This window comes from Talpa europaea (genome assembly GCF_964194135.1).
Source record: "Talpa europaea genome assembly, chromosome: 7".
NCBI classification, from domain to species: domain Eukaryota; kingdom Metazoa; phylum Chordata; class Mammalia; order Eulipotyphla; family Talpidae; genus Talpa; species Talpa europaea.
In genome coordinates this window covers 80,561,385-80,574,280 of record NC_140074.1, presented here as the reverse complement: position 1 = coordinate 80,574,280, position 12,896 = coordinate 80,561,385, and the positions used below count along the sequence as shown (strand labels likewise).

Below are 12,896 nucleotides of genomic sequence, written 5' to 3'. Positions count from 1 at the left end.
GTCCTGTCTGAGCCTTAAAGACAAGTTCCTTTCCATCCCTGAATGCAGGCCGGATTGCCCCAGACCTTCCCTCTATCATTCAGGCCCCCTTGCAGCAGCACCCTGACCGCCAGCAATTCTACCCTCCCCGGCAGTTTCAGGAAGAATACAGCTAGCGTCTGGTTACTGAGTGTCAACTATATGCCACATCTAGCACTAAGCACTTGATGGACCTTATCGCATTTAAACCACACAACAGTGCCATGCAGGGAAGACACCAAGGATCAAGGCCAGTGCTTGCCCAAGGTCAGAAAGCTAAGAAGAGGCAGCTTCAGGACCTGGTTCAAGCGCATCTGGAACCTGTGGTTCCAAATCCTCTACACTACACAGTCTCCCATGTCCAAACTGGGGGTGGGGGAGGGCCACCCTTGGTTGGCAGCTCATTGTTGTTCAGAGCTGCCCACACTCTCCCCAGGGCCCCTCTCCCCTAGGTTTCTATGTTAGCCCTCTCTCGTTTCCCTCCTTACCTCCCTGGCTGATCTCTCTTACCCTCCTTCGCCAGCTCCTTTGTTTCCTGACTCCTGAATGTTGGCATCCCTGGGCCCAGGGCTCAGCTCACTGCTCATCTTTACCTGCATACTCTTAGGTGATCCCGTTCTGTTCTATGCCTCTACAGCCACCACTGATGACTCCGAGATGCCTTTTTCCTGTCCTGACCTCTCCCCAAGAGCCTGGCTCTGCCTGCCTACTGCTGGTTTATCTGTCTAATAGAGAGCCATTCAGTCATTTCAATCCCAACATGGTCCAAAATGTTGAGTCCATCCTCACCACTACCACCCCCATCATTATTGTCGTTACCATCACCATCACCATCACCATCACCAGCATCAACATTATCACTATCGAGCTCCCCAGCCCGAGAGCTAGCGTGGCTGCGGGTGCGCGGGGAGCAGGGGCCGTGGCGGGCCGTGGAGGCACCGGGAGCCGCCAAGTGCCCCTCCCCGCCCCTCCGGCCCCCCACCCACCCACCTGCCCGTGGCCAGCGCCCATGGCAGCCCCCCGGACTCCGCACCCTGCGCCGCCGCCCAGCACGCAGATCAGTGCCAGCCCGGCCAGGCTCACCTGGCGGCACCGCCCGCCCGCCGCCCCGGCCACAGCCCCAGGGCCCACGGCGACAGCCCCAGCGCCCACGACAGCGGCGGGGGACACTGCCGAGTTGAAGAGCGCGCAGCCCGGCCGTCGGACCTCCTCGCTCGCCTTACGGCTTGTGTGTTTTTACGAGTTTACAACTTTTCTGAGAACTTTTGTATACAAAGGAACTTTTTTAAACAGCATCATCCATTTATATTTCATCCAAAGAAGAACCTTGGGCAAAATTTGGGCGTTTTTGGTTTCGGCTTCGTTTCTAAGTTTTTTCCTTCTCTTCGTTGACCTTGGGGTTCGGGTACCCCTACTGCTTCGGACTCCCGAGGACCTTCTGGGCCCCCACATTAAGGAGGCAGCCACCTGGCGAGTCTGACCTGGCCGTCGGCGACGCGCTGCTCCGGTGCTTCTCCACGGTCGCGTCCTGCCCGGCGGGAAGGGAGAAGACACTGCGTGCAGCAGGTGCCCCGAATAACCGCTGGCGGGAAGAGCTCTCGCACGTGAAGCGACTTCCCCTGTGCTTCCCGGCAGCGCCTACGACCTGGCCGCGGCGACCGTGGCCTCCGATCTGGAGAGTGGCGGCGCCAGCGCCGGCGAGGCTTGCAGCGGCAGCAACCCGGCTCTCCTGCCTCGGAGGGAGACGGAGGAGCTCAACGAACTCCTGCACCTGTACTTTATCCTTTCCAACTCGCTGACCCATCAGGAACCCGTGGCCGCCACCGTGTCCTCCTCGGCATCAGCCTCGTCTGCGCCCTCCCCGTCGAGCAGCGGGCCAGCCCGTGCGCCCTCCACCTGCAGCTTCAGTTATCCGATCCGGGCCGGCGGCGACCCGGGCGTGGCACCCGGCACCGCTGGCAGAGGCCTCCTGTATGGCCGGGAATCGGCGCCCCCTCCCAGAGCTCCCTTCAACCTGGCGGACATCAACGACGTGAGCCCGTCGGGCGGTTCCGTGGCTGAGCTCCTACGGCCCGAATTGGACCCAGTGTACACTCCTCCGCAGCAGCCGCCGCCGCCAGGTGGCGGGCTTATGGGCAAGTTTGTGTTGAAGTCGTCGCTGAGTGCCCCTGGCAGCGAGTACGGCAGCCCGTCGGTCATCAGTGTTAGCAAAGGCAGCCCGGATGGCAGCCACCCGGCGGTGGTGGCCCCTACAGCCGCGGGCCGCCGCGTATGTGCACCAAGATCAAGCAGGAGGCAGTCTCCTCGTGCATCATCGGCTGGCCCCTAGAGGCCCACTTGGGCACTGGACCCCCTCTCAGCAATGGCCACCGGCCACCGACACACGACTTTCCCCTGGGGCGGCAGCTCCCCAACAGGACTACCCCGACCCTGTGTGCCAAGGAACTGCTGAGCAGCAGGGACTGTCATCCTGCCCTGCCACTTCCCCCGGGCTTCCATCCCCACCCCGGGCCCAACTACCCATCTTTCCTGCCCGACCAGATGCAGCCACAGGTGCCACCGTTCCATTACCAAGAGCTCATGGCACCTAGTTCCTGCATGCCAGAGGAGCCCAAGCCAAAGAGGGGGAGAAGGTCGTGGCCCTGGAAAAAGACGGCCACTCACACTTGTGATTATGCCAGCTGCGGCAAAACCTACACCAAGAGTTCTCATCTCAAGGCACACCTGCAAACCCACACAGGTGAGAGGCCTTACCACTGTCACTGGGACGGCTGTGGGTGGAAGTTTGCCCGCTCGGATGAACTGACTAGGCACTACCGCAAACACACCGGGCACCGCCTCTTCCAGTGCCAGAAGTGCGACCGGGCGTTCTCCAGGTCAGACCACCTCGCCTTACACATGCAGAGGCACTTTTAAATCCCACACAGTGGATAGGACCCACACTGCCAGAAGAGAATTCAGTATTTTTAACTTTTCACACTGTCTTCCCGGAGAGGGGAGGAACCCAGCCGGAAAGCACTGCAATCATGGTCAAGTTCCCAGCGAGTCAGCTTGTGAATGGATAATCAGGAGACATGAGGAAACCAAAAGACAAATCAGAGAACAAAAACGGATGGGGTCTGTGACTGGGTCTTCTATCATTCCAATTCGAATTCCAACTTGAATATTCCTGGACTTACAAAACGCCAAGGGGGTGACTGGAAGTTGTGAATATCAGGGTATAAAATAGATCGGTGAGTTGGGGGGGAGGGAAGACCAGAATTCCCTTGAATTGTGTTTTGATGCAATATAAGTGTAAGGATCATCTTATATTCTCTTTGCCTTCTAAAAGCCATTATTATATTAGAAGAAAAGAAAGAAAATTCAGGTACAGAAATGTGTTTTAATAACCTAAACGATGGTGCTTGCTGAGTCTTGGTTCTAAAGGTACCAAACAAGGAAGCCAAAGTTCTCAAACTGCTGCATACTTTGACAAGGAAAATCTATTTTTGTCTTCCGATCTACATTTATGGCCTAAGTCAGGTAAATACACCTGGTTTACTTCTTTAACGATTTTATGCAGACAGTCTGTTATGCACTGTGGTTTCAAACGTGCAATAATCTGTACAATGGTTTATCCCAAGTATGCCTTAAGCAGAACAAATGTTTTTTTTTCTCTATAGTTCCTTACCTTAATAAATATGTAATTTAAATTTAAGCAAACTTCTATTTTGTATATTTGTAAACTACAAAGTAAAAAAGTGAACATTTTGTGGAGTTTGTATTTTTTGCATACTCAAGGTGAGAATTAAGTTTTAAATAAACCTATAATATTTTATCTGGAGGAAAAAAAAAAAGCCATTATCACTATCACCACCACCATCATTGTCTTCATCACCATGACCACCACCACCATCATCACCATCAACAGCATCAACATTATCACTATCACCACCACCATCATTGTCTTCATCACCATGACCACCACCACCATCATTATCATCACCATTAACAGCACTGCCAATATCACCATCACCATGATAATTGCTGGTGCTGTCATTATCAATAGATAGGAACAATAATCCCTGACAAGTTCATAGCATTTTTTATTGAAAACAACTTTTTGTGCATTATCTCTTTGGATTCACTGAGCAATCCAGGGAGGGAGAGCAATCCTTCCCCTGGAAATTGAGTCCCAAAAGAGAAATCACTTGCCTGAGATCACTCAGCTTAAAGGTGAAAGAAAAGAGACTTACTCACCCTACACACACACACACACACACACACACACACACACACATTGCACCTCCCCAAGTCCACTTTCTCCCTTCTCTGTGTATGACACTAACTACCCTCGATTCTCTATATACTACAAGCATCAGCCCAGTAGCTCAGGCCTGCATCCTGGGAGTTATTTTTGAATCTTTTTATTGCATTCCCATCCAACCCAACGTCAAGTTTCACTGGACACCTCCAGCATACTCCAAATTTATCTACTCTCACCACCTCCACCGCTGAACTCCAGTCCGCTAGCATCTCTTTCCCCAAATATTGCATGTGCATCCTAACTTGTCCACCTGCTCCATTCTTATTCACTCTTATCCCACATCTGAAGCCAGACAGTCTTAGAGTTTATTAACTCATGGTACTCCAAATTCAACCCATTCTACAATGCTCGCCATAATTTGCCTGTACCTGCCTCTCATATGTCAACCCATGCCACGCTCTCCCTCTTCCTTCTTCTCTGCTCAAGACTCACAAGGGCTTCTTTTCATCTCTTGGACATTCTCCTCTCAGAGCTTTTACATTGGGCCCCTTTTACCGGGAAATCTGCTCCTAGATCTTCTAGTAGCATTCCTCCATCATTTAGGTTTCAGTTCAAATGTCACTCTCTTCAGACAGGCCTGTCTGACCACACAGCTAAAGATGTCTTACTGATACTTCTTTCTATTGCTCTATATTCTATATTCCTCTCCAGAGTCTTTATGAACATCTAAAATTGTAATTTGTTTATATGCTTACCATCTGCCTCCACCACCTCACTTACCATCTTCTAGACTGTAAGCCCCATGAAAACAGGGACCACATCTATTTTGTTTGTTTCCTGACTCCTGAATGTTGGAACACCCGGGCCCAGGGCTCAGCTCACTGCTCACCTTTATCTACATACTCTTAGGTGATCCCATCCCGTCCTATACCTCTAAGTCCCTAAGGTTCAGGTACATAGTAGGCACTCAATGCTCACTCAATGAATGACTGAGACCTTTAAAGGGTAGATCTCATTCTGAAATCTGAAGTTGATTTTAAGTGAAAAATTCTTTATACCACACCCATTTCATGTCATAGAAGACTCTGAAGAAAATCATTTTATCACATACACCATTGGGCTCTGTTCTGCGCATGGTAACATCATCATCACCATCATCACCACCACCATCATCCTCACTACTACCACCCCCATCATTAGTGTCATTACCATCATCATCACCATCACCATCAACAGCATCAACATTATCACTATCACCACCACCATCATTGTCTTCATCACCATGACCACCATCACCATCATCACCATCACCATCAACAGCATCAGCATTATCATTATCACCACCACCATCATTGTCTTCATCACCATGACCACCACCACCATCATCACCATCACCATCAACAGTATCAACATTATTACTATCACCACCACCATCATCGTCATCATCACCATCAATAGCATTACCAATATCACCATCACCATGATAATTGCTGATGCTGTCATTATCAGTAGGAACAACAATCCCTAACGAGTTCATACTGTTTTTTATTGAAAACAACTTTTTGTGCATTATCTCTTTGGATTCACTGAGCAATCCAAGGAGGGAGCGCAATCCTCCCCCTGGAAATTGAGTCCCAAAAGGGAAATCACTTGCCTGAGATCACTCAGCTTCAAGGTGAAAGAAAAGAGCACCTGGACTGATGAACCACCTCCCCTCCTTGCCAGCCTCGCTGTCACCTGGAGGCAGGTGGGGCAAGCTCGCTCCAGGACTCACTCCCATTTCACCAACCCCTAGTTAAGAAATTACCCTTAAGTATACATTTTCATTCTGGCAAGGCAGGAGAGGGGATGGCTTTTAAATTGTAATTCGCATCCACATTTTATAACTGCTAACGGGGAAAAAAGGAAAAGCTTAAGGTGAGTTTAGGAGGATTTTTCGGTTGGTTAAAGAAAAAAAAATTAAGAAATTAAAAGAGTGGAAAAAAATAAATTACTAGTGACTGTTTTTACTGCATGAGCTTACAAGCTAGAGTGGAGAATTAAAAAGTTATATAGCTGGGGTTTCTAACCATGACTTATCACAGACAAGTCCTCCATATTTATAGCTTTTTTTTTTTTTTCCCACCTCAAGATAGTAAGCAATCCCCTGATATAGGGTTGCTGCTCTCTGCCTGGGAACCCTGGGGGCTGTGTGTGCTCAGCAGAGCTGTCATGACTGAGAGCACGGCCAAGACCTGGAGGATGTGCTTATTGCTGGCTTACCATTCCTGTGCTAGAAGGCCTCACTCAGCTCACTCAATAACAACTGGGGGTGGAGGGAGACGCCTCTGTGCCAAGGCCCAGTGGGAAGTAGAGAACAGTAACAGCTATTGTTCTGTACCTGAAGCCATTCAGTCCTCCCAGTTGCAAATACCACTATGATCCCCATTTTGCAGCTGGGGAAATTGCGTGCAGAGAGATAAAACAATTTGCCTAAGGTCTGGCACAGTGAGTTGCCTCTCAAGGTCGCTATCCTTGAAGAGTTTCAGAGCAAGCATGGGGAGAGGAAGGGATAAATGGAGAATGGAGACATCGCAGAGGGAGGAAGGAAATAAAACTGTCTGCTTCAAGCCAAGCTTCACAAGGACTTCTGCTTTGTCTTTTTCCCCCTCATGACCACTCTAGGGAAGGGGATGATAGTCACACCCATTTTACAGGTAAGGAAATGGAGGCCCAGAAAAATGACACAGTAGTCAAAGTTAGCTTGGAAGAGACATGGCTGGGACTTAAGCGACAGTCTCTCTGGCTCCATTTCTTCTTGGCTTGATGGACTTGGGCAAGTTACCTGAGTCTTTGCCTTCTTATCAAGGGAAGTGGAAAAGCATTCTTCACTCTCCGGCTGAAATCTCAGCCCCTGGATGGGAAAGCTGTGTGTCTACCAGATGGTTTCGTAAAACAAACTCTGATCCAACATCCTGCTTGCCGGCAGACAGTCAAGCTGCTTTCCTGTCATCTAGTGGTGAGGAAGTTGAGGTCCTGGGATCCCAAAGTAACTTGCTCATGGCCACAGAAGTAATACCAAAAAATAGACTAGAAGCTGAGTTTCTGCCATATGGTAGATTTCTCCAATACTCACTCACAAGGAGGACCTCACTGGTACTACGACAAGAACACAAATTATTGAAAGCAAAAATGTAAACATGGAAAGAGGTGACCCTGGAGCTCAAGGTCATTGACTTGCCACCTTTTTTCATGAACCTTGAATGCCATTCCCACGGGAGATTTCATAGACCAATTAGTCCGGGACTCTTAAATCCTGTTGGCTCTGGCAGCTGAGCTTGGGGCTTTACTAATTGTTTTTAATTTTGATTTTTATTTAAAATTTCCCTTGGTAATTCTAATGTGCAACCACCCAGAGTTGAGAAACACTTATCTATAATCGCCTTTATTTTCCTGATGGAGACCTGAGGCCCAGATAGAGACAGGTGAGGGCCCAAGGTGGCTCAGCTGTCAATGACAGAATGCAGATTCTAGCCTCTTGGTTCTCAGTGTGAGACTCTCCCTTCTTTCCCTTCACTCTGGTCATAGGGACAGACCGTCCTGTTGTTCCCTGGTGCCTGAGAGATGGATTCCCCCCACGTCCCACTGTCCCAGTTCCCTCTCCTTTTCCAGAACCTCATGTCCCCACAGAGTGCTCTGGACACCTTGGAGACCTGGGCTGAATCATATCCTCCAACTCTGCACCTGGGCTGGTCTACATGCTGCAGATGAAGTGGAGAACTGAGGCAATTACCTAATGTATTAGCAGGCCTGTCCCTGCGGCACTCCTGTGAGCCAAAGTCATAAATACAAAATGGTAATTTCTTTCTGGAAGCCTGGCTCTGGCCTCCCACTCAATTCCCCTCCCACCCAGAAGTCATATACCACTGCCTGGTTGTCCTCTCCTGCAAGGGGCGGCAGTAACTTGGAGTTATTTAAATATCTCAAGACAAACTTGTTTTCCAAAATCTGAATCATCACACAATAACCTCAGTTCTCCTCTGTGGTTTACTTGTCTGGATAGAGCAGAGTCTTCTAGACTTCAGTGGAAAGTCATAAAAATGCTCTAAAGATATTAATGAATGAGTCCCAGTAGCTACCCTCTCCTTTGTGTATATCTTCGACTAGCATTCTCCCTGGGAAAGGAGTGAGAAGATCTGAGTTGTAGATGAAATTTGGCCTCTTCCTAGCTTTGTGACCTTGAGCAAGTCATTCCACTTGCCTGGAATTTGCAAGTCTTCTGCTCCTTTCCCTTAGAGTTGTTTTGTAAATCCAAATGGAGAACAGATATGAAACTTCTTGCATGGACTCCAGTAAAATCTTTCCAAGGTCACACAGCTAGCAGATGGGAAAGTTGGGACTTGAACCCAGAGCCCTTATTCATACCCACTGTGGGGAAGAGTGTCTCAGGGCATCAGCGACTCTATGCAGCCAAGCACGAAGCCCTGGGGAAGGCAAGAAGGATGAGAAAGAGCTTTCCAGGAAGACAAGGGCACTGCAGCTCACTATAGGCAGAGGCAACACCTGGGAGAGCAAAAGTTTGGGAGAGGGTGATAGATTCAGGACCCCCCAGGCAGCTCAATATGGTGACTGCATTATGTGAGGGTGAAGGGGTGCAAGGGTTTGAAGCTTACCAGGGTGGTTGGTCTTCTCTTGTAGGCAATGGGAAACCACGTGATAACTTTAAGCAGGACAGATTCTCAGAATAAAGATAACACATGGCTGGTCCAGTTTTACAGCACTAAACTAGAGAGGCCATGGAGGGGTGTTGCATGTTGCCAGGCTACAGGATATACAGGGCCGAGGAGAATGAATTGCCATAAATAGATTCACTTTGGTATCCTTAGAACCTGGCACAGTGCCTGGTATATAGAAGACACTCAATAAATGCAAAAATGAATAAATGAATCTGAGGACCAGTGAGTGGATAAAAGAATGAGCAAGGGAATGAATGACTGAAACAATAAGCGAAACAATATGAATGAGTGAATTGAATGCATAGTCCAAGGCATGGTTTGAAAGCAGTTTTAGCAACTAAATAATACTCTTGTAACAACAAAAGCAGTCTTCTAGCTGTATTACCTAGAAATGCCCTGTTATTGGCACAACTCCCTCAAATTGAAGGCTTCTCCCCTTCAGTATCAAAACACCGAACAAAGACAAAGACTGATTACAGTGATCAAACTAGAGGCTGTCCTTCTTGGCTCACACCTCTCACAGACAAGCCCACTGACAGCCATAACATCAGGAAAGGGGGCAGAAATAGCGAGTGTTGACTCATCCTTGTGGGGAACTCATTTTGGAGGTATTTGACTCCATTGCCATTTATCCATTCACACGGTCTCTCTAAATGACTAGTCATTTCAGTATCATATAGAGACAAAGGAAGGAGTTATCCTTAAAGGAGACTTACCAATTGCTGTGCTGTCTGCATTTCTAAGCAGTGGCAGTCTGAAAGCCTAGCCTGGGAGAAACAGCTTTGCTTCTCAGGGCAGGACTCGGACCCAGATGCTGCCACCTTGAACTCTGTGCACAAGGGATGATATTGTAACACAGACTGTGCATCCAGCTCTGGCGGGAACCAGAGGCCCTTCTTCCTCTCTTACTCCACGCTGCCTTTTCCTCTTGCCTTGTAGATCCTTGCTACTTAAAATGTGGTCCACATACCAGTGGTATCGACATTGCTTAGGAAATTGTCATAATGCAAAATCTCAGGTCCTACTTGCTGAACCAGAACTTGCATTTCAGCAATATCCACAAGTGGCTCACATACACCTAAAAGCTACTCAATTTTGAGAAATTGACTGCCGCTGACCCAGACACCTCTCATCCAAGGATTCCACTCCCAGATCAAGTTTCACAAAAGCCTCCAGAGAGATTCAGGAAAGACTTCCCCCAGGAGGTGTAGAAGGGCACAGATTTTGTCTCCCAGCAGTGATCACCTCAGGGGAAGTATCCCCTTAAGAATCAGAACTGGGGGGGGTCTCCCTGGTAGCGCAAGGGGTTAAGACACAACTTATGAAGCTCTTCCCAGCCACTGCAGCACAAGTTCGATCCCCAGGCAGGGAGCTACCCACATGGCGCAGCAGACCTCTCCTTTCTTACCCGATGCTGCCCTCAGCAGTATATTTCAGTCAGTCTGCCTGTTCCTGGCTTTGTCTCTGGTGAATGCTCTCTCACCACCTCCCCCACCCCCAACACACACACCTCTGGCCTGTACTCCAATTTTTGTATGCATAAACAATAAATCTTTTAAAAAAAAATCAGAATCAGAACTGACTGCACCCAGCACTGGCTGGGTGGCCTTGGGCAAATCAGCTCTCCTCTTTGAGCCTTAGTTACCCCGCCTGTAAAATAGGAACAATAATATATGCTTCTCAGTCATGTGGGCTTCAGGAAGAAAAGAGGTGAGATATTTGCAAGTTCTCCATGAAACACACAGTCAGGCAAAGACCTGTTTTCAGTGTGGACAATCAGCCAACCAGTCCTAATGCTTTAGATGCTGAATAAGGAAACTCCATCTGAATGGCAAAGGTGAAAGACCTTACCCTCATGCAGATTAATCAGCAAACAATCGTAGTGCTAATTAGCCAGGATGTAGCACTCTGAGGGACTGGCCTAGCCACCCTGGCCTCACAGAGCTGCCCTGAAACTGGATTTGCAATTGGATTCCTGAGCCTGCAGTCTTTTTCTGCACACCTGGAGTTATTTTTCAAAGAGGAGTTCATCCTGGGGAACGAAGGGGGTCAATATTTCCAGAACTGCTGGCATCATGTTGTACTCTCACACTGTGTGAATGAGGGTGGCAGCTACATTTTGGAAGAAGCCAGGCATACAGCTCACAGTGCAAAGAACAGGAGGTGAGTTACCAGGGCTATATTTCCAGTGTTGGAAGGAAGGAGGCAGATCCTCTCCCAGGCCCCAGAAACTTCAGCTCGCTCTTCCCTCTGGTGGGAATGCTTTTCCGCATCCCTGCATAGCTGTCCCTTCTCATCTACAGGACTCAGGGAAGTGTCATGTCCTCAAAGAATTAATCCTTCCCTGTTCCTCTCAATTTTTTTTGCCTTCATGGAATTTATTAATATCAGAAATAGTCTTGGGGTTGCATGTTAAAAACAGATTGCTGGACTTCTCCCATGGTTCTGGGTGGGAACAGGGATTTTTTTAATGAGCCCTCCAATGATCCTGATTTTCATGAATATTTCTTTTTTAAGATTTTATTTATTTATTTTTGTGTAGGCCAAAGGTGTGGGAGGTGAGAGGATTCACCAAAGACAGAGTGGGGAGTACAACAGGCGGATCTACTGAAATACACTGCTGAGGGGAACAGTGGGTGAAAGAGGAGAGGTCTGCCGTGCCATGTGGGTTGGCTCCTTGGATAGGGATCGAATTCAGGTAGTAGCGGTGATAGTGCTGAGACTTAATCCCTAGGCTACCAGGGAGGCCCTGATCTTTATGAATATTGTATGTGAAGGTACAGAGAGTGTGCTCTGGAGGGCAGGACCAACAAGTCCACATACATTTTGGTGACACCAATCCTTTTTCCTGCTTTGGAACTTCAGTATTTAGATGGAGCACTTATTACCTAAGAGGAAAGGTGCTAGGTGCTGGGGCAGTTCGAAGATGGAGCCAGGCGTGACCCCTCAGCTCAGGGAAGTGAGATAGCCTGATGAGGGCAAACTGGGTACAAGGAGCAGATTGCGTTAAAAAACCGAAAAACAAAGTGAGTCTTGGGGGTGGGAGCTTTGCTTTCCAGATGGCTTACCTAGAGAAGTAGCTGGAGAAAACTTCAGAAGAGATGGGAACTTTTTCAAACAATACTTTTGTTTCATGTGTTAGTTTGTTATGTTATATATATAACATAACATATATAGATATAGATTTGGTTTTGAAGAAATTCAAAGCATATAAAAGGGTACAGAATAAGAAGCAAGTTTTCTTCCCACCCACCCCCCACCACCCAGCTCACTCCTTGGAGGCAGCCTCATCTTAGGCCTCACGCCTGCTTCCAGGCATGCACTGTGCATATCTAAGCACTTGGCTGCATGGATTCGAGAGGGTTTAGGAAGCAGAGATGGCAGATCTGGTGTCCAGGGGGAGGGAACAGCATGAGCAAGGGCATGGAAGTTGGGAAAGTCCTTTAAAAAAAAGATAAGCAGCTCTTAAATGACTTTGCTTTGTAACTCAAGGCCATGAACCCATGATTCCAGAAGGGTCAGATAAGGTAGTGGGTAGTTTCCATTGACTGGTCGAGGTTCTTGGAACATAAGGGAGGGGAGGGAGGCGAGGAAGTGAGGTAGGTGAGGGTTAATCGAAATTAAATATACAAAAGGCAGGGGCTTCCCTGGTGGCATAGGCGGTTGAGCACAGCACTGTGAGGCTGTCCATAGCCTCTGCAGTGCCGGTTCGATCCCCGCTGCCCTCAGAGCAACCCACATGGCGACAAGACCTCGCCTGTCTTGATCGCTGCTCCCCTCAACAGTGTATTTCACCCTCCTGTGCATCTGACCTGTACCCGGGCTCTTGTATAAATTAAAAAAAAAAAAAAAATCAAAAGGCAATCCTTTAAGAGCCTGGGATGCAGGTCCTTATCACTGCCTCCCCCATTAACCTC

At 48.4% G+C, this 12,896-nt stretch overlaps 2 protein-coding genes across 3 annotated transcripts in view; one reads left to right on the top strand and one right to left on the bottom strand.

Moving 5' to 3' along the window:
- Positions 1–12,896, bottom strand: part of ASIC2 (acid sensing ion channel subunit 2) — a gene marked incomplete at both ends in the record, with an annotated part of 1,051,485 nt that overhangs the window by 226,722 nt on the left and 811,867 nt on the right. The window lies entirely within an intron of this gene.
- Positions 779–2,934, top strand: LOC311172695 (Krueppel-like factor 4; the record flags this gene model as incomplete). Its single annotated transcript, XM_084236235.1, is given in 4 exon segments — positions 779–1,242; positions 1,475–1,632; positions 1,635–2,261; positions 2,264–2,934. Coding segments are annotated over 4 exon segments (1,920 nt in total).